The sequence below is a fragment of the Erinaceus europaeus genome, chromosome 13, assembly GCF_950295315.1.
Source record: "Erinaceus europaeus chromosome 13, mEriEur2.1, whole genome shotgun sequence".
NCBI lineage: Eukaryota > Metazoa > Chordata > Mammalia > Eulipotyphla > Erinaceidae > Erinaceus > Erinaceus europaeus.
In genome coordinates, this window is record NC_080174.1 from 97,024,390 (window position 1) to 97,046,343 (window position 21,954).

Genomic DNA, 21,954 nt, shown 5'->3' on the forward strand with positions numbered 1-21,954 from the left:
GGGGCATAATCCTCATATGGCTGACATCAGACTGGGAGTATAGTAAGGCTCACACAAACCCACAAAGGTATAGTGTGTGAGAAGTGACTTAATGGATGTCTGCTAGAAACATACCATTGTGTTGTCTACCCCTGCCCAATGCATTTTTTAACTGATAAATTCTTTATGTATTTTGCTTATCAATACTCTCTGATGTAGGACAAACTTTTCCTCAGAGTCTGTGGGAAGTATCTGGTATGGTAGATTCCCTTTGCTGCATATAACTTTTTCAATTTGACATAACTGTATTCATTTGTTTTTGCTTTTGGTTTCCTTGCAATTAAGTTTGTAGTGATGAACATGTTGACAAAATGTATAGGGAGGAGAGTTCTGCATATGTTTTTATCTAAATATTTGATGATTTTTAGCCTATTAAATCATCCATCTGGAGCAAAATTTTAAGTCTTTATTTTCTTTAATAGGATACAGAAAAATCAACAGAGAAGTGGGTAGAGGGTACAAGCCATCTGCAGCACTGTTTCACAACTTGCAACTTGATAATCAAAATTAGATACCATGAACAAGGACATGGGTAAAAGCAGTGTCCACATGCAGGGCAAAAGCTTTCAGACTGGAAGGCAGTGCTGAAGGTGGCTTTCTTTCTCTTACTACCACCTCCCAGTCAATTTCTCTCTGTCTTTCCAAAGAAAATAAAAGTATTTTAAATACAAAGTATAAAGAGAAATTTAGAGAGAATATGTACTTTTCAACCAGATACAATTTATTCAAAAAGAAAATAAAGATTCACATATTGTAGCATCCATTATTATTCTACTGTTTTACATTCACTGGTCTCTCCAGGACAAGTTCCTTTCTAGGTCTGTCATTCTACAATGTCTACATGATAAGAATTGCTTTTATAATGCCAGTGATTTTATATGTGCAAAAATTATTATTGATTTGAACACATCTAAGCATTGTTGACATCAAGAAGTTCTCAGTACCAAGTGGAATTTTTCATATATTAGAATTTATGATAAAGAATCAAAGTACTTACTCATATTCCATATAATATTCAGAGGTATGGGTTCACATGGCCCTGTGATCCCTACAATTATTTAGATATATTTACTTATATATTAACACAAGATGGAGAGATAGAGACAATAAAAACAACACATCTCTAGCCAATGTAGTGAAGCTCACACCTAGGAGATATTAGATTGAACCACAAGCCTCTGCATCATGTCTCAGGTTGCATCTCTCTCTCTAATCTTTAGTACAGTTTATACACAAAATATTAATTTCCATTTTGAATATTTTTATGTGCTTGAAAATTAGTGGAACATCTGAAAGCTTTATGATTTTCTTGGGGTTTTGTTTCACTGTGAATTCTTTCATGTCTACAGTGAGCAGAATAACACAATGTTTTCAACACTGCTTACATTTATCAAATTTCTCTCCATTCTGTTATTTCATATTGACAAAGATAACTGGCTTGAATCAGTGTACTGTTTACTTTCACTGGGTTTCTCTCCCCTGTGATATCTATCATGTCTCCAAAGAACACTGACTTAAATTAATGCTTGACTACATGGTTATATTCATGAGGTTTCTTTCTCTCCACTGTGAGTTCTATCATGTAACTGAAGAGAACTAGATTCCATGAATGCTTTCACTGTTTACATTCATAAGGTTTCTGCACTATGAATTCTTTCATGTGTCTGAAGATGACTGAAACAAAGAGATGTTATACTACATAGTTTACAATCATAGGGTTTCTCTCCACTGTGAATTCTTTCATATTCCTGAATACTGGAAGCACTGAGTGCTTTACTAGTTTTCATTCATATGGTTTCTCTTCACAGTGAATTCTTTCATGTGTCCGAAGACTACTTGAGCAACTGAATGTTTTACTACATAGTATGCATACATAGGGTTTCTCTCCACTGTGAATTCTTTCATGTGTCCGAAGATTACTGGAAAAACTGAATGTTTTACTACACAGTTTACATTCATAGGGTTTCTCTCCACTGTGAGTTCTTTCATGAGTCCGAAGATTACTGGATTGCCTGAATGTTTTACTACATAGTTTACATTCATAGGGTTTCTCACCACTGTGAATTCTTTCATGTTTTCGAAGACTACTGGAACAACTGAATGTTTTACTACACAGTTTACATTCATAGGGTTTCTCTCCACTGTGAATTCTTGCATGTGCCCGAAGATGACTGGAACAACTGAATGTTTTACTACACTGTTTACATCCATAGGGTTTCTCTCCACTGTGAGTTCTTTCATGTTCCTTAAGACTACTAGATTGCCTGAATGTTTTACTACATTGTTTACATTCATAGGGTTTCTCTCCACTGTGAATTCTCTTATGTGCCCAAAAACTACTGGAACAACTGAACGTTTTACTACATAGTTTACATTCATAGGGCTTCTCTCCACTGTGAGTTCGTTCATGTTGACGTAGATTACTGGATTGCCTGAATGTTTTACTACACTGTTTACATTCATAGGGTTTCTCTCCACTGTGAATTCGTTTATGTGCCAAAAGACTACTAGAACAACTGAATGTTTTACTACATAGTTTACATTCATAGGGTTTCTCTCCACTGTAAATTCTTTCATGTTGTTGAAGATGAATAGAATAAGTGAATAATTTGTTGTATGATTCATATTCTTGAGATTTTCTACCATTCTGAATTTTTTGGCCCTCAGGTATTTTCACTGCTGTATTACTGTAAAATAATGAACAATTAATTAATGACATTTTAATGCATAAAACTGTAATTGATTCTATTGTCAAGATGCAGGACATTATTTTACTTAATAAGCCACAAAATCAGACATTAACAATAGATTTCACTAAAAATGTATACTGAAAAAAAAATCACAAATATTCAAAATTATAAAACAATCTCCAGGGAGTTGGGCTGTAGCAGGGAGTTGGGCTGTAACAGGGTGTTGGGCTGCAGCACCATGGGTTAAGCTCACAGCACAAAGCGAAAGAACTGGTTTGTATGCCAGTTCAAGCCCCCGGCTCTCCACCTGTGGGGGAGTCGCTTCATAGGCAGTGAAGGTCTGAAGGTCTCACTTCCTCCCTATCTCCCCGTTTTTTATTTCTCACTGTCTCTATCCAATAATAAATAAAATAATTTTTATTTTAAATTTCGAATTAAAAGTAAAGTTAAAAATTGGTGAAAAGGGTCTGGACTTGAGTCAGGAGGTAGCAGAGCAGGTTAAGCACACATGACGCGAAGTGTAAGGACAGGTTTCAGACTCCAAGTTTGAGCCCCTGGCTTCCCACCTGCAAGGGAGTCGCTTTCACAGGTGGTAAAGCAGGTCTGAAGGTGTCTTTCTCTACCCCCTCTCCATTTTTCTCTGTCCTGTCCAAAATCAATGACAGCAATACTGACAATAATAAAACAACAAGGGCAACAAAAGGGAATAAAATATTTAAAAAAAAAGGTGTGGCTGGGCAGTGGTGCACCTGACTGAGCACACATGCTACAATGAGCAAGGAGCTAGTTCAATCCCCGGGTCCCCACCTGCAGGGGGAAAGCTTTCCAAGTGGTGAAGAAGGACAGTAGGTGTCTCTATTTCTCTCTCCCTTCCTTAAGATTTCTGGCTGTCTGTATCCAGTAAATAAATAAGATAAAAATTGATAAAAACTACACACTTTCATATAAATATATTATGCCAAAACTAATGATATCTTTACAGATATTTTGTATGTATTAATTGAACCACTATTTGTTAATAGCAAGTTTTGGCTTTGTGTTGAATTTTTTCACTAAAAATATTGATCTTTTCTAGAAGGACTACATCTAAGTATCATAAAAATATAGATATTCATACATTAAAGATTCTCTTATTGTTTCCAAGTGTACTATTTTATAAATACTAAGCATCTTTGCTCCCTTTTTAAGACTTCCATTTCCTTGTTACATGTGAGAAAGATTTTCCTATAACGTGGAGAATAGACAGATAATGTAGAACATCATTATGGTCCTTTTGTTGCCAGTGAGTCAGATGGGAACTTCAGTCATGTATGTCACATACATAATATTTGAGTCACTTGTCCAACTATTCTATAACCTAGTCATGAAGGATCTTTGATTAGATTATATAAAAATTAATGTATTTGTGGCAGTGATTATAAATTTTACGTTTTTATTATAAATATTTTCTTAATAAACTGTATTAAAAGAGCTGCTATGTAATTATTAAGTCAGTAGAGAGCACAAAATTAAGAACCCATAAGTAGGGAGTCAGGTGGTAGTGCAACGGGTTAAGCATAGTTCCACAAAACACAAGGACAAGTCTAAGGATCTGGGTTCAAGCCAGTGACTCCCCACCTGCAGGGAAATCACTTCACAAGCAGTGAAGCAGGTCTACTTTCTCTCCTTGTCCTCTCCCAATTTCTCTCTGTTCTATTCAAGGACAACATCAGTAACTACAACAATAAAACAAAGGCAACAAAAGGGAATAAATAAATAATAATAATAATAATAAATAAGTCTAATACAGGGAAACTATGCAGGCACCAGATCTCGGTAAATTACAGAGACAAAATATTTGAAAACACAGTAGCTTTCTGGGTGGTACATCACTTTTTATTGTAATTTTAAGTCTCACCTTTGTTGACTCCCGTGCAAGTTATGCTGCTGTTTGGTGGAATGTTCTAGTATTTTTTCTAAAATTACAAAATATATAAAGTATTAGATATTATACAAATAGTGGTCTGGGAGGTGGCACAATGGCTAAGGTACTAAACTCTCAAGCATGAAGGCCCGAGTTCAATCCCTGGCAGTACATCTACCAGAGTGGCTGGTTGTTTCTCTCCTCCTATCTTTCACATGGGTAAATTACCCTATCTTTCACATGAATAATTTTTTTAAAAAATTATACAAATAGATTGAATTTATCTATTTTTTTTTACTACTCAGCTCTGGTTTATGATGTTGTAGGGGATTGAACCTGGGACTTGACAGAGCCTCAGGCATGAGAGTCTGTTTGTATAACCACCGTGCTATCTAGCCCCACCCTGTATTTTTCTTTTTAAAGAATTTGTTTTTGGGGGAGTCGGGCGGTAGCATAGTTAAGCACACATGGTGCAAAGCGCAAGGACCAGCCTCAGGATCGCGGTTTGAGACCCCGAGTTCCACACATGCAGGGGAGTCTCTTCACAAGTGGTGAAGCAGGTCTGCAGGTGTCTATCTTTCTTTCCCCCCCGCTCTGTCTTCTCCTCCTCTCTCCATTTCTTTCTGTCCTATCCAACAACATCAATAACATCAATAAAACAAGGGCAACAAAAGGGAATAAATAAATAAAAATAAAGAATTTATTTATTCATTAGAGAGATAGGCAGAAAGAAAGAACCAGATATCAATCTAGTACATGTGTTGCCAAAGACCAAACTCAGGACCTCATGGTCGAGAATCCAATATTTTATCCACTGCACTGCCTTCCAGACCATAAGATTGAATTTATGATCCATTATGAGTCACAATCAAACCCTGCTCACTTAACACTGTCTCCATTTATACATTGGTGAACAAAAACTGATTTGTCTTCTAGATGAAAAATTAAGGCGATTAGAGTTACCTATTGAAAGAAAGTTCCTCAAGTTTTCACACATCACATCTCTGTAGAGTTTCTTCTCTGAAGGATTCAATAGTGCCCACTCTTCTTGAGTGAATATCACAGTTACATCTTCATAGGTCACTGAGCCCTAAAATACGTGCAATGTGTTCATGTAAGAAAATGCGAGTGACAGATTAGCCATTCAGTCTCTACTTTAGGAAGCCTGTGAATGATTCTCTCATCTGCAAACATGGCTTTGGTGACTTGAAAATCAAATATCTCTTAATCATGGTCTAGAAGTTGATACATTGAGTAGAACATTGGTCTCTCTTTCACAAGGCCCTGAGTACAATCCCTGGCGTCTCACGTGACAGAGAAATAAACCTATTCTCATTCTTGCCCTCTATATTTTTGTAATTAGTAAATGATAAAACCTTAGGGCTGTGGGGGAGTACAATGATAGGGCAATCACATTGCCATATAAAAGGACCAAGATTCTATATCCCTATTCTCACATGTATGGGGGAGGAGGGCGCGGCACTCTTCCCAAGAGGTGGAGCATTTTTGGACAGTTCCTTCCTTATTTATAATGTAAAGCTTATATAGGTAAAGAGATTTTGATAGGGAGAGCAAAGTAGAAGAATTGAACCTATAGCCCCCTGGAGAGTTAGAGCTCAAAGTTGTTATGTCTTCTATCTTCAGTTCTTCTCATTAAAAGAAAATAAACATTAACTTCATTTATCATATATGAATAATAATTTCAATTGACACACACAGAGATAGAGATATCTCTACTTCAATTTCCTTATTAAATTCTCTTCACCTATATAAAACTCAAAAATATAAATAAGAAATAAAATTGCCACTGGGTGTAATGAATTTATAATGAAGCCACAGTGATAAAAAAGAGATGATAGAAAAGAACACATATGATTATGATTTTTTGTTAGAAATGAAACATCTCTCACCACTTATTTCCACGATTAATAATAGAATAAACTGGGGGGTTGTGTGGTGGCACACCTGGTTGAACACATATGTTACGATGCTCAAGGACCAGGTTTGAGCCCCCACCCCTACCTGCAGGCAGAAAGCTTTCTGAGTGGTGAAACAGGGCTGCAGGTGTCTTTCTGTCTCTCTCCCTCTCTATCACCCCCTTCCCTCTCTGTCTGATGGTCTCTATACAAAAAAAATAAGAAGATAAAAAAGCAGTTAAAAATAATATTAGAATAAACTGGAGGTGTTTTTTAATTAATTAATCTATAACTTTTTATTGCCCTGAGTTGTTTTTTTTTTAATGAATAAAACCAGGACAGGGAAACTCCTCAATTTGTAGACCATTAGATTTGAGAGCCTAAGCTTCCTTGTTGGATTCTAACATGTACAAAATTGTGTTCTGGGTTCTCTCTCAGTTCACCTTTCTCTCTCCCTATATTAGTGACATATGAAATTATTTTTCATATGTAATACATGGAATGAAACTTTATTTCCTTTAATGAGAAGTACTGGAGATACACCAGACTTGCAGTTCTGACGTCCCAAGGACTGTAGGCTACTTTCCAAGTGTCTTCTAATTCTAGAACTGAGGGGAGTTCTGATGTCACTTTCTCTCAGAATTTAGTTAAAACCTTGAAAAAAGGAATAAAAACATTTTAAAATGAAATAACTTGGAGGTCAGGTGGTGGCCCAATAAATGGGAAACACATGATTCTGCCACCACAGGAGCACTTACAAAGTAGTATTGACAAAATTAGTTGACCATCAATTTTCTGGTAAGACACTTCACTTAGATACATAGCAAAAAATGTCACCTTTTAGATCCTGAACTTTTGTAAATATGGCTGTGATACAAATTAGAGGTGGACAGTGGAAATAAATGTACCCATAAATTATTCATACCTCTAGCAATAGTGGTGAAAATATATCTCAACAAAGAAAATGGCTAAAGTGAAGATGATACCTGGTTTATGAGGTCCCCAAGGTGGCACATTGGATGAAGTACTGGACTCTCAAGCATGAGGTCCTGAGTTCAATCCCTGGCAGCATATGTACTAGAGTGATATATGATTCTTTCTCTTTCTCCTCCTATCCCTCTCATTAATAAATTAAAAGAAAAATTTTTTAAAAGAGGATACATGGTTTTCCTTTCCACACCGATTCACTACTTATCTTACCACTATAATAGATTTGAATCTTTTCTTCTTTTTTTATATTTATTTATTCCCCTTTGTTGCCCTTGTTTTACTTTTGTAGTTATTATTGTTGATGGACAGGACAGAAAAATGGAGAGAGATGGGGAAGGTAGAGAGGGGAGAGAAAGATAGACTCCTGCAGACCTTTTTCACAACCAGTGAAGCGACTCTCCTGTAGGTGAGTATCAGTGGCTTGTACCTGGCATCTTACACCCATCATTGCGCTTTGCAACACCTGCAATTAAGCTGCAGTGCTACTGCCTGACTCCCAATACATTTGCAACAGAAGTTTTTCAAGAAATAATCTTCAAAAACTATAAATTGCTATGAAAATAAATTAAAGACATAAGGCAAACTGAAATGTTGATTACTGGTGGATTATTAATAATTATCAAAACTAAATGACCATTTTAAAAGTGGCATGTACATGCTATGCAATCTCCATCAAAAACCCTAATAACATGTTTAAAGCAAGAAAAGGATGCTGAAATTAAATAGGTGAAGTCTCTATAAAAAATGATGTTGTGGAAAATGAGTCAGTCACTGCATGCATATAAAAACCAAACACCATTACATGACACCATGGGTCAACTCAAAATACAAAAGCACTTGGATGTTAGCCTAGTATCCAAAAAATCTACAGAAGTCATCCTCAGTACAGTACATAATATTTGATTTGGAAATGTCTTCAGAGACCTGAGCTCAACATCAAAGATAAATAAATGGAGAAATGAACCACTGAGACTACAACAAACTGAAAATATTTGGTATAACGATAAGATGTATCACCAAGACAAAGAGATGCAGTAAAAAAATAAAAATTAAAAAATCAACAAGGGCAACAAAAGGGAGTAAATAAATAAATATTAAAAAAAAATAAAATAACATATTTACATGCTATATATCAAAGGGCTAATCAGCCATATATGTACTCACACAACTCAGGGTAACATAAATAACCACTGTAAATGTGCAGAAAGAAATTTATAGTCTCTTTATTTAATAGTGCAGAAAGAAATTTATAATCTCTTTAACCATGAAGTTGTTTAGTCACAGGGCAATTAAAAATTGCTCACGGGAGTTGGGCAGTAGCACAGTGGGTTAAGAACAGGTGGCACAAAGCAAAAGGGCGTAAGGAACCAGGTCTGAGTCCCCGGCTCCCCACCTGCAGGGGAGTTGCTTCACAAGAGGTGAAGCAGGTCTGCAGGTGTCTTCCCTTCCTCTCTCCCTCTCTGTCTTCCCTTCCTCTCTCCATTTCTCTCTGTCCTATCCAACAATGAAAACATCAATAATAATTACAACAAAAAAAACAACAAGGGCAACAAAAGGGAATAAATATAAATTTTTTAAATCCCTGACAGATACAAGTATACAATAATTAATTTTATTTTTTTAAATGAGTAATTCTGGTTTATTACCCTTTTGTAGATTTATTAATTTTTAAAATTTTTTTACATTTATTTATTTTCCCTTTTGTTGCCCTTGTTTATCGTTGTTGTTATTGCTTTCATTGTTGTTGGATAGGACAGAGAGAAATGGAGACAGGAGGGGAAGACAGAGGGGGGAAAGATAGGCACCTGCAGACCTGCTTCACCACCTGTGAAGCGACTCCCCTGCAGGTGGGAAGCCAGGGGCTCGAACTGGGATCCTTATGCCAATCTTTGTGCTTTGCGCCACCTGCGCTTAACCCGCTGAGCTATGCTCGACTCCCAGATTTATTGATTTTTATAGTACCTTAGACAAAGGTTATGGAAAGCACACATGGAAACTAAGCAGAATTTCGTTAGGTCTCTGATATCCCAGGAGAGACATCTTTCTCAGTGGGAATACTGGATTAATGTCACTACTTTTATCTGCAAAGATTAAAACATTTTCAACAATTCTACACCACTAACATAAGAATCGTTCATCCCAAATAGTATGCTGCTAGGGGTCAAGTGGTAGCACACTTGGCTAAGTGTTCACTTTATAGTATGCAAAGACCCAGTTCAAGTCCCCTGTGCCCACCAACAGGAGGAAAGCTACATGAATTGTGAAGCAGGGCTGCAGGTTTCTCTCTCTCTCCCTTCCTATTTCTCCTGCCCCATCCATCTCTCTGTCTCAATCCTATATTAAATAAATAAACAAATATTTAGAAGTCTACTTTAAAAGAGAAAATGAAGACTCTGAATATAAGGAAGTATGTATTCTAATGGACCTCATTTGTGCATGATTTCACTATTCCTGGTGAAATGATTTTATTTTCTCTAGATAGATTCTTAGAAAGAATTTTCTCTAGATTTCTTAGAGAGAAAAAAAGAAGACATCAGAGGAGGAAGATTCATGAAGTTTCCACTCCCTTTCATGTCTATATGTGTTGTCAGGGCTTGAAAATCTGCATCTCAGTATGACAAGGTTGCACTTTACAACATGAGTTATGTCTTGGTATTCAAAAACTATATGCTTTCTGGGGGCATACCAAGTAGAGACGACAAATGATCACCTGAGAGATCCCAGATGGGTTCAAGACCCATCTCTCCAACAGCTGTAGAGAGAAGTCTTGCAATTGAATGTGCTTCAACCCGCCCCCACTTCTTGTATCTGTTTATCTCTATATCTATATATAACATGACATTCAAGAATGTTGATACAGAGTCCCAGTGATAATACTGATTGGAAAGTAAGAGTTTTAAGAGTAACTGGCGTGGTCTGGGAGGTGGCGCAGTGTATAAAGCAGCAGACTCTCAAGCATGAGGTCCTGAGTTCAATTCCCGGCAGCACATGTACCAGAGTGATGTCTCAATTTCTCTCTCTCCTCCTATGTTTCTCACTAATAAATAAATAAATAAATAAAATCTTTAAAAAATTTCTCTCTCAAAAAAAAAAGAGTAACTGGCTGGGCAGATAGCATAGTGATCATGCACAATACTTCCATACTTGAGGCTTTCAATCCCCAGCATCACTATAAGCCAGAGTTGAGCAGTACTCTGGTCAGTCCTTTCACTCCTTCATTAAAATAAATTTGAAGAAACAAGGGCATCAAGAGGGAATAAATATTAAAAAATAAATAAATATAAAGGTACTGGGTCGTGGTGCACCTGGCTGAGCACACATGGTACAGTGCTCAAGGACCCAGGTTCGAGTCCCCAGTCCCCATCTGCAGGGGGAAAGCTTTACGAGTGGTGAAGCAGTGCTATAGGTGTCTGTCTGTGTCTCTTTCTATCCCACCCTTCACTCTCCATTTCTAGCTGTCTCTATCCAAATAAATAGACAACTAAAATATTAAAAAATCAAGTTAAAAAATTAAAATAATATAAAATAAATTTAAAAAATGTAAAATAAATGAGTTCTACTTCCCCAAAGCTCAGCCCCACTAGGGAAAGACTGAGACAGGTTGGGAGTATGGATTGACCTGTCAAAGCCCATATTCAGTGTGGAAGCAATTACAGAAGCCAGACCTTCCACCTTCAAGACCCCATAAATGATACTGGGTCCATACTCCGAGATGGATAAAGAATAGGAGAGCTTGACATAGTGGGGGTTGTATTGTTAAATGGGAAACTGGGGAATGTTATGCATGTACAAACTATTGTATTTACTGTTGAATGTAAAACATTAATTCCCCAATAAAGAAATAAATTTAAAAAAAGATGATAAATGACATAATGGGGGTTTTATTGTTAAATGGGAAACTGGGGAATGTTATGCATGTACAAACTATTGTATTTACTGTTGAATGTAAAACATTAATTCCCCAATAAAGAAATAAATTTAAAAAAAAAAAAGAATAGGAGAGCTTTCAGGGTAGGGGATGTAATATGGAGTTTTCGTGGTGGGAAGTGTGTGAAGTTGTACCCCTCTTACCCTATGGTTTTGTGTTTCCACTATAAATAATAATTAAATAATAGGGGGTTGGGCAGTAGTGATGTGGGTTAAGCGCACATGGTGCAAAGTGCAAGGGCAGGCATAAGAATTTGGTTTGAGCCCCCAGCTCCCCACCTGCAGAGGAGTCACCTCACAGGCGGTGAAGCAGGTCTGCAGGTGTCTTTCTCTCCCCGTCTTCCCCTCCTCTCTCCATTTCTCTCTGACCTATCTAACAATGATGACAACAATAACAACAACAACTACAACAATAAAAAAGAGCAACAAAAGGGAAAATAGATTTTTTTTAAAAAATCAAAATAGACTTAATAAAATTAAATAATAAAAGAAAAAAAGAGTAAGTGAAGAGAGCAATACAAGAGGGGAAGATAACATAAAGTTTCTGCCTGAGGCTCTCAGGTTCTAGGTTCTATTTGCTGACCATAAGTCACAGATGTAAGCCAGGGATGAGCAGTGCCCTGGCAGAAAGAGAGACAGACATACAGAAATATGATGGGCAAAACAGAAACAGTAAATTAAACATCTATCAATTAAAGGACAAATTATTCAAGAGAAAAAAGAAACAGAATCTAATGTGGGGCAAGTCACTTACCCAAGAAACTGCCATCTCTTCCTCTTTCCCTGAATGTCTTCCAGGCCAGAAAACAGAAGATCAATCACAGCAATAGCTTGAAATTCTCTTTTAAAAAATCTAGAAGCACAGCCTCTTCACTGAACAGTATGGCCCCTAGATGGAAGATACTGTAGTGAATACAAGGTACAATACCCTAGCTGTGCAATGGAAACAGAAGAGGTTATGGAAACATTTAGTGAGTTATCCTGCCTATTAGGACCATGACAAAGCCCACAAATTCAACTGACATCTCTTTCCAACCCTTTAGTTTTTCTTCCAAAAAAACACTCGCAAAAATCTAGTAAAACGGGTATTGGGCGGTAGTGCAGCATGTTAAATGCAAACAGTGCAAAGCTCAGAGACCAGCCTAAGGAGAGATTAAGGCACCCATAGTATATTTAGTAGTTAAGAGTTATGATTAAGTCAGAAACAGAAGGATGAATATGTGAAGATCTCACTCTCAGGGAGAAGTTGAAAAACAAGATCAGAAAAGAAAACACAAGTAGAACCTGAAATGGAATTGGCATATCGCACCAAAGTAAATATTGGAGAAATGAACTAGGACAACAGTCCAGCTAAAAGCCCCCCAAAGGGTGAAGCACAAAATAACGAGGTCAACATCCAAACATTAGCTAAGGAAATAATCACAGGAGTGAGTAAAGAGTTTGAAAGAGGGAGTCGGGCTGTAGCGCAGCGGGTTAAGCGCAGGTGGCGCAAAGCACAAGGACCAGCATAAGGATCCTGGTTCGAACCCCGGCTCCCCACCTGCAGGGGAGTCGCTTCACAGGTGGTGAAGCAGGTCTGCAGGTGTCTATCTTTCTCTCCTCTCTGTCATCCCCTCCTCTCTCCATTTCTCTCTGTCCTATCCAACAATGACAACAACAATAATAACTACAACAATAAAACAACAAGGGCAACAAAAGGGAATAAATAAATAAAATATTTTTAAAAAAGAAATCTTTAAAAAAAAAGAGTTTGAAAGAATTGTAATCAGAAATACAGGAACAACAAATGAGACTCTGGAAGAAAAACTAACTATCTCAAGGTTATTAGAGAGCTGAAAGCTGAAATAGCTGAGCTAAGAACACAACTAGCTGAACAAGCTAAAACAGTATCAGAACAGGGAAACAAAACAGATCAACTCCACAAAACAGTAGAGGGCAAAGAGAATAGAATCAATGAGGCTGAAGACAGAATTAGCAAGATCGAGGACAAATTAGAGACAACTAAAAAAGAAGTAAGAGATCTCAAAAAGAGATTAAGAGATGCTGAAAACAACAACAGAGTCCTATGGGATGACTTCAAAAGAAATAATATACGCATTATTGGCTTACCAGAGGAAGAAAGAGAGGGAGAGGAAGAAAGCATTCTTCAGGCCATAATAGCTGAAAACTTCTCTAGTCTAGACAACATCAAAGACAAAGATTCAAGAAGCCCAGAGGGTCCCAAACAGAATTAACCCAGACTTAAAGACACCAAGACACATCATATTTAGAATGGAAAGGAATAAGGATAAAGAAAGGATCCTGAAGGCTGCAAGAGAAAAACAAAGAGTCACCTACAGAGGAAAACCCATAAGATTAGCAACAGACTTCTCCACACAAACACTACAGGGAGGAATGGAAGAGATTAGTGAAACAATTCAGATAATGCTAAAGGAAGGAATTATAGAACCTACTCAGAGCTTTAACTATAACAGTCCAATATGGCTAGTTCGGAAACCAAATGGTAAATGCAGGATGACAGTGGACTATAGAAGAGTTCATGAAAGAACAGGAAAGATGCCAGGACAATTACCAGACTTAACTGACATGTTCTTTGCCATACCTTTAGCACCAGAATCTAGAGAGATTACAAGCTTCTCATGGCAGGGAAAGCAATATCAGTTTACTTGAGTCCCACAAGGGTACAGAAATAGTCCTCTCATTGCACAAAATACCCTCAGATGGAGCTTAGAGACATTACAGCTACCAAAGGGATGTGAAATTTTTTCTTATGTAGATCATCTTTTAATTATAGGGCAGAATAAGGACACTGTAGCACAGGCTCTGGATGTCTCTGGTAAACACCTAAGACAACAGGGATGGACTGAGGAGGTTAGAAACTGTTAAACTGAAACCAGCTCTTCCTTGTTAGAGACTGTTACACTGAAACCAACTGTTACTTGTTAGAGACTGTTACACTGAAACCAACGGTTCCTTGTTACAGCCATTAAACTGAAACCAATTGCTTTTGTTCCGTGTACTAAAAAGGCAGAGAACAAGAATGTTGCAGCATCGTTGGCGCAGACTCTCCCCTTGTGTGGAAGGATGTCGGCGGCCCAAGCTTAAGCTTGCTAATAAAGGCTCTTGCTATTGCATGTGATTCTGGTCTTCCTTGTGTGAGATAGGGACTCGAACTTCTGGGTACAACATTTGGGGGCTCATCCGTAATCCCCATGTCACTAAAGGAACGCCAGCCTCACAGCCTTCAGGACCGGTCAAACTTCAGGTATCTGTAGTGAGAGACCCCTTGGAGTCGAAGGTGGAGACGCTGGGCAGCTCTGGGTCCAGGGAGACGTCTTGGGCCCTACTGTAGGGGATTGGACCCCCCTCACAAATTTGGAAGAGGAGAGTGGGTCAAGCCCATGAAGCAGTGAAAGGCTGTCTGTTGGTTCAGAGTGTTAGCAGCTGGGCCGCTGGAGTTTTCTTTGAATACGTTGTCTCTGTATTCCCTTTGTGTGTGTTGTCTTTGTATTCATTATCAGTTTTGTCTTAAGTCCAATGTCAGGAGTCAGGCTACTTCAACTCCTCTGACTATGGTCCTGGATCATTTCAAAGAATTCAAGCAGAGAGCTCATAATTTGAGTCTAGAGATAAAACAGGACTGGATGATCACTTATTGTCAAGATAAGTGGCCAACCTTCTCTAACAGTTGGCCCCCAGAAGGAACATGGAACCTGCCTACTATCTATGCTACCAGAGATGTCATCTTCAGACACTCAAGACACCTGGACCAGATTTCTTATATCCTTACTTGGCAGGATCTGGTACAGAACTTTCCCTCTTGGCTAAAACCTTTTCTTCCTCCACAGGGTTCAAGACCCATAGTTCTTGCCATAAAGGATTCTTGTCCTCAGCCTACTGCCCCCTCTCACTTTCCCCTCCTACCCTTTCTCCAAGGTGGTCCCGAAGAGGACCTCTTAAAGTACCCTCTTCCCTAACAACCTCAACCTTCCCCAGTAACACAGGCACCCCTGGCAGCAGGCCAGGACTTACAGAGCCCTCCTAATACAAGAGCCCATACAGCCCAGAGAACCTGATTCGGTGGCCCTGACCCTCCGAGCCTTAGGACGCCCAAATGAGAATTGCGAACAATTGATGCAGTATTGGCCGTTTTTCACCAGTAACCTTTATAATTGGAAAATGGAGAACCCTACGTTTTCAGAAAAACCAACAGCACTCATTGACCTATTGGATTCTGTTGTATTTACCCATCAGCGAACCTGGGACGACTGCCAGCAGCTTTTACAGTTTCTTTTTACCACGGAAGCAAGAGAAAGGATTCTATCGGAAGCCCGAAAACTCGTGTCGGGGTAGATGACAAGCCCACCTTAAACTCAGCCCTGATAGATGCCAGTTTCCCTCTGATAAGACCCACTTGGGATTTCAACTCACCTAAAGGTAAGGAGAAGCTCCAGGTCTATCACCAGACTCTAATGGAAGGTCTCTGGGCGGCTGTACGCCGACCCACCAATTTGGCCAAGGTTAGTAGTGTGCAACAGGAAAAGACAGAAGTCCCAGCTGCCTTCTTTTTTAAAAAATAATTTACTTTCCCTTTTGTTGCCCTTGTTGTTCTTGATTGTTCTTGTAATTATTGTTGATATGGATGTCATCGTTGTTTGATAGGATAGAGAGAAATGGAGAGAGATGGGGAAGACAGAGAGGGGGAGAGAAAGACACCTGCAGACCTGCTTCACCGCCTGTGAAGCGATTCCCCTGCAGGTGGGGAGCCGGGGGCTCGAACCAGGATCTTTACGCTGGTCCTTGCACTTTGCACCACGTGCGCTTAACTTGCTGTGCTACCACCTGACTCCCCCCCAGCTGCCTTCTTAAAAAAAATCATGGAGGCATACTGAATGTTCACTCCCCTAGATCCAGAAGCTCCAGAGAATAAGTCAGCAGTAATTATGTCCTTTGTAAACCAGGCTGCCCGATATCCGGAAAAAACTCCAAAAAATAGATAGGTTAGCAGATAAATCTTTACAGTAACTACTGGCAGTAGTGGAGAAAGTCTTTAACAACTGAGAGACCCCTGAAGAACACCAATTACAAACAATGACAGCAGCTAGTGAGCAAAAGACTCACAACCTCACTAAGGTCTTATTGGCAGCTAATGCAGAACGCCCTCAATGGAAAGGACAAGAGGCCCACCTTCCCCGAGGATGTGAAAAGAGCAGAGGTCCATTCAGGGAGGGAGAAAAGAAACTCCTTAAAGACCAATGTGCATATTGCAAAGAGATGGGTCACTGAGCCAGAGAGTGTCTGAGAAAAAAAGGGAAACAAAAGGACACTGGGGGCAATAAGACAAACATCCTAAAACTGTGCGAGCTCAATGACTGAGGCCAACGAGGATCGGGTCCCTTCCGAACCCAGGGTAACTTTAAAAATAGAGGGGAAACCTGTTAGCTTTCTAGTAGATACGAGGGACTACAGACCTGTCCAAGACCTACAAGTAAATAAGACAGTTGTAGACATACATCCTACAGTACCCAAACCCTACACACTACTTAGTTCCTTAGAACCTGGCCGAGTATGGTACTCAGTCCTGGAGCTAAAAGTTGTCTTCTTTTGCCTCCCCTTAGCACCAAAGGCCCAGCCAGTATTTGCCTTTGAGTGGCAAGACCCTGAAGCAGGATTCAGCGAACAGCTGACTTGGGCCCAGCTACCACAGGGATTCAAAAACCCTGCCACCATCTTTGATGAGGTGCTGCGCCAGGACCTGAGTACTGGCAGGCACACCCTGAGATCTCCCTCTTGAAGTATTTTGACGACCTCCTGGTGGTGGCCAGAACAATGGAAGTGTGCCGTAACAGTACTTAAGATCTCCTTCAAGTCTTGGGAGACCTAGGATACTTAGCCTCTGCAAAGAAGGCTCTGCTGTGCCAGGAGAAAGTGGCCTACCTGGGATATGTCCTCAGCGATGGGCAAAGATGGTTGCCTGAACCAAGAAAAGAGACTATACTTAAGATATCTACTCCCTTAAATGTTATGCATGTACAAACTATTGTATTTACTGTTGAATGTAAAACATTAATTCCCCAATAAAGAAATTTAAAAAAGATATCAACTCCCATGACCCAACGGCAGTAAGAGAATTCTTGGGTTTGGTGGAATTCTGCCGATTGTGGATCCCCAGTTTTACTGAAATAGCAAAACCCCTTTATGAGTCGACCCGAGAAGGGCAGCCTTTTAAATAGACTGAGGCTCACAAGAGTACCTTTAAACTACTAAAGCATGCCCTGTTGTTGGCTCCAGCCTTGGGACTGCCTAATGGGACTAAACCCTTTCACCTTTTCATAGACGAAAAGCAAGGGATAGCAAAAGGGGTCCTAACACAAACAGTATGGCCCTGGACGCAGCCAGTAGCTTTATTTCTCAAAAAAGCTAGATTCAGTGGTGGCTGGATGGCCACCGTGCCTCCACATCATAGCTGCTATGGCTATGTTGACAAAGGATGCTCAGAAGTTGACTCTCAGTCAGAAATTGACTGTGACTATTCCTCATGCTGTAGATAGAATCCTCTGACAACCTCCTGACAGGTGGAACAGCAGTGCCCGGTTAACTCATTAAATCCACCCGTCATTCAATTCTCATCCAGCGCATCCTTGAACCCAGCTACCTTGCTCCTGGACCCCAAATTAGATGCTCCCTAATATGACTGCTCTGAGATTCTGAGCTACACATCTAGCCTCCAGGAAGACCTGAGGGACCAGCCTTTAAAAGGAACAGAAGTGAGCTGGTATACTGATGGGAGCAGCATCATCAGAGATGGGGTAATGTACGATGGGGCCGCAGTAACTACTGTATATGATACTGTGTGGGCAGCCACCCTACGCGCAGGGACATTGGCCCAAAAAGCTGAATTAATTACCCTCATAAAAGCCCTCAACCTGGAAAAAGACTTAACATCTACACCGATAGCCACTATGCCTATCAGGTCTCGAAGACACGCCAGGAAGGAACATTCGTGGGAATCTGGGCGGAAGTGTGATCTGGGAACATGGGAGTCATCAATTTTGGTTTTTCTAATTGTTACAAAATGCATTTTGAAGGCTTACTGTTTTGTTTCATATATACAATGTCCAATCTAGACTCTGTAGAAACATTTTTCCTAAGGAAATTTGTTGCAAATTTTGTACATATGAAAACAATATTATGTCTTGGAAACCTTATTCAAAGCCAGGGCCAGAAGATGAAGACCAGTTGGTCACTCTAGCACACCATCTGATAGGGCATGACCCATTAAATCCTAGGAAACGTGTACACTGAGACCCTCTACTACAGACAGAAACCTGGGCAGAAGGATTGTGAGCCTGTTACACAGATAAAGAATCATATACACAGTATTCCTGATTTTATTGCATGTTAATTAAGCAACCAGAGGGCACATTCACATTCTTGGAAGGAGACTGGTACTCTATAAATATCTTCACCAGACAAGGCCTATCAGCCCAAAACCTTAGAATAATACGCAGCTCGTATGATCTTAAAACCTTTTATCAAGGAATGTATTCACGAATACATAGCTCAGAATTATTGGAGGGAATGTAAAATGCTGCACCTCAGGCAAGTGCAGGCACTTTATGGACATATGGGACAGCCCATTTTTCTTTCAAGCTCCCCCATGACCGTTGGACCTTTTGGGCCTTCTAGGCCCTCAGGACCAAGGGGATGGAATGTCACAAGCAAGGATATTCAAGCATTCAGTTAGTGTGCCTTACGTATACCAGATGAAGAAAACACAACCCCTTCAAGACAAGAGTTGAGACCTTGGATTCCTGAACAAATATGTTGTAACTTATGCCCAAACTTAGAAAGGAATAATATTAATGTTCAAGGAGTGTGAACTTAGTGTTTTGACTTATGCCCAAACTTAGAATAGAATAATATTAATGTATAAGGAGTGTGAATCTAGTGTTCTGACTTATACCCAAACTTAGACTAGAATAATATTAATGTATAAAAAGTGGAAACTTAGAATAATACAGAAGTGTGTACTTGAAACAATAATATGGACTTGAATTAAAATATGGACTTGAAATCATAAGAAATATGTATTTAGGACATATATAAGAAGTGTGAGGATGTCAAGTGTGAAAGTATTCCTTTGAGTGTGAAATGTTTAAATAGGTTGGAAATAATAGGTTCAGTTGTTTCAATTTAGAGTGTTTGTTAAAGTGAATATTCAAGTGTGAGAATATTATTGAGTTTGAAATGTTCAAATGCTTATCTGAGCGATGAAACATTGTTAAAATTAAAGTGCTTAAAATACTCTTGAGTTTTGTGGTTCAAAAAGTGGTGCGGTGGATAAAGCATTGAATTCTCAACCATGAGGTCCTGAGTTCAATCCCTGGCAGCACATGTATCAATGATGTCTGGTTCTCTCTCTGCCTTTCTCAAATAAATTCTTAAAAAAAAAAAAAAAAAAAAACTCGAGTTTTAAGTGACAAAGGAAAGTGAAAAAACTTAGAACCTTGGCCCCCAAGCCCTGCAGGCCTGCATAGATAAGTCCTATGCAAGATAAACGCCCTGAAATGCCCCTGCACAGGCGTAAGATAAAGTCCCGGGCAGAGCAAGCCTTATGTGGTCCCCTTAGTTCTTTGAAATGCCCCTGCAGGCCAGCATAAGATAAAGTCTTGTGCAGGGCAAGTTCAATGGGGCCCCTGAGTTCTCTGAAATGCCCCTTACACCAGCATAAGATAAAGTCCTGTGCAGGGCAGGCCCTACATCTGTATCGCCTGATAAAGTTAGACATACATGTCAGGAAGACCCCAATTCTCAGTGGCTAGAAATGACCTAATCCACACCCCAGCCTAGCTCAGGGATAAAAGCCCCAGATTTTGGACAATGGATGGCAACTTTTGAACTGCCTGCCACTCTGTAAATTCAGAGTATGCCATCCGGCATATCCCGTGGCAATCATGGAGGTGTCTGCAGATTCCCAGACCAGACCCAGGAAAGGAGTTGGACCAGCTACCTGGACCAGCACAGGGCAAGATCAAGACAAGAACCAGGACCCATCCGGACCAGGATTCTGCCTGGACCAGCTTCATCCACCTGAGGACATCATTTGTTGTGACCTTACCTGCACACCTCCCTGTCTGATGAGGTATTTGGGATACATGAGTGTTTGATACATAAGAATTTGATGTCAGGATACTGCATTTCAATAACTTATTTTAATGTAAGAGTGTGACGTTAGAGTTTAACGTGGTGTTAGAACACCATCTGGTGTGAATAAATGAGTACTGCAGCACTTATAAAATAGTCTCGGTCTCCACTGGCATAATTCTTTACCCTATTTAATTCATTAATATCAGTCATTTTTCGGTCTATGCTTTGGACAATTTCTAAAGCTGTGCAGACCTTCCACATTTAGTACTAGTATTAAACAAGAGTAAAATGTTTTAGAAATATTTCTAATTCTTTGTGCCTGTTTTCAAAGCAGTTTGTAAAAATTCATAGAAAGTTGCACAGAAGGGTGGGGATAGCTAGCACAATAGTTATGCAAAGAGACTCTCACGCCTGAGGTTCTGAAGTCCCAGCTGCAATCCCTAAACCACCATAAGCCAGAGCTGAGCAGTGCTCTGCTAAAAAAAAAAGGGGGGGGGCGGTCGGACAGTAGTGCAGGGGGTTAAGCCGCACCGCAGCACGTGAGGCGGCCGCGGAGTCGCTGCACAGGATCCTGCAGCGGGACCAGCTCCAGCAGGCCAGTCCCGCCTGGCCGCAGACACGCAGCTGGAGGCCACCTGCAGCCGCACAACCGCGCAGGCGCCGCGCGCACTCGGGAACCGCAGCCCCGCGCCTGCGCAGACGCGCCGGTCCGCCCGTGGAGAGGGCATAGGCCGCCGCGGTCACAGCTGCTCTCCCGGCGGGTCCGCGCCCCCAGTCGCCGGCCGGAGCCCGGCCGGAGCCTGCCCGGGACACCCTGCGCCCGCCCCAGCGGCTCATGCCGCGCCATCGCGGACCCCAAAGCGGGGCGAGGGGAAGCGGGACCCAGACCAGCAGGGAGGCGGCGCAGAATGGCCAGAGGTGAGACTGGCGCACCTCCCCGACACACGCAGAGCCCCAGGTCTTTAAGGCCGGGTCACGCCGAGGCCTCGCCCGGCTCCCGCCGCCACCCGACACCCACCAGCTGCGACTGACCTGACGCCACCGTGCAACCGACTGTGCGCCGCCTACTCGAAGCTACAACAACGCGAACCTGCTGCCCAGCCGCGCGTGTGCAGGACCCCGCTGGCGCCGCTTGGCCTGACGGGAGCTGTAGTCCGCCTCCTCGCCGTCAGCCGCGGGAGAAGAGCCGTGCGAACTACGAGTCCCAGCAGCCCGTGCGACTGGCCTAAGCTGACGCTCCCGGAAACAGAGATGTTTCTGCCCTGGAGCCCAGTGCTGCCTCTCTAGCCTGGTGATTCATGGTCGGCTTCTTGTGGTTTTTAAGGAGCCAGAAGCTCGC

The 21,954-nt window shown here is 40.7% G+C and overlaps 1 protein-coding gene across 4 annotated transcripts; it reads right to left on the minus strand.

Annotated features, from left to right (window-relative positions):
• Positions 1-739: 739 nt before the first annotated feature.
• On the minus strand, positions 740-21,910 carry LOC132542428 (zinc finger protein 709-like). 4 transcript variants are annotated; one of them, XM_060205039.1, is made up of 6 exons: positions 21,648-21,910; positions 12,220-12,354; positions 7,535-7,659; positions 5,596-5,722; positions 4,627-4,684; positions 740-2,726 (listed from the first exon to the last, which is right to left on the minus strand). In XM_060205039.1, the coding sequence occupies exons 3-6, from the start codon at positions 7,589-7,591 to the stop codon at positions 1,823-1,825; spliced, it is 1,146 nt and encodes a 381-aa protein (XP_060061022.1). In that variant the 5' UTR covers positions 7,592-7,659; positions 12,220-12,354; positions 21,648-21,910; the 3' UTR covers positions 740-1,822. The 4 variants fall into 4 exon arrangements, with proteins under 4 accessions (XP_060061022.1, XP_060061021.1, XP_060061024.1 ...); XM_060205038.1 differs by having other exon boundaries at positions 7,535-7,665; XM_060205041.1 differs by lacking the exon at positions 7,535-7,659 and adding an exon at positions 7,097-7,202 and having other exon boundaries at positions 21,648-21,909.
• Between the last annotated feature and the right edge of the window lie 44 nt (positions 21,911-21,954).

Coding starts and splice junctions, on each gene's coding strand:
- LOC132542428 (XM_060205039.1), bottom strand. CDS start 7,591: ATGCTTGAGAGTCCAGTACTTCATCCAATGTGCCACCTTGGGGACCTC. Junction 4,685..5,595: donor GAGGAACTTTCTTTCAATAG/GTAACTCTAATC, acceptor TTGTAATTTTAG/AAAAAATACTAGAACATTCC. Junction 2,727..4,626: donor TTGCACGGGAGTCAACAAAG/GTGAGACTTAAA, acceptor ATTATTTTACAG/TAATACAGCAGTGAAAATAC.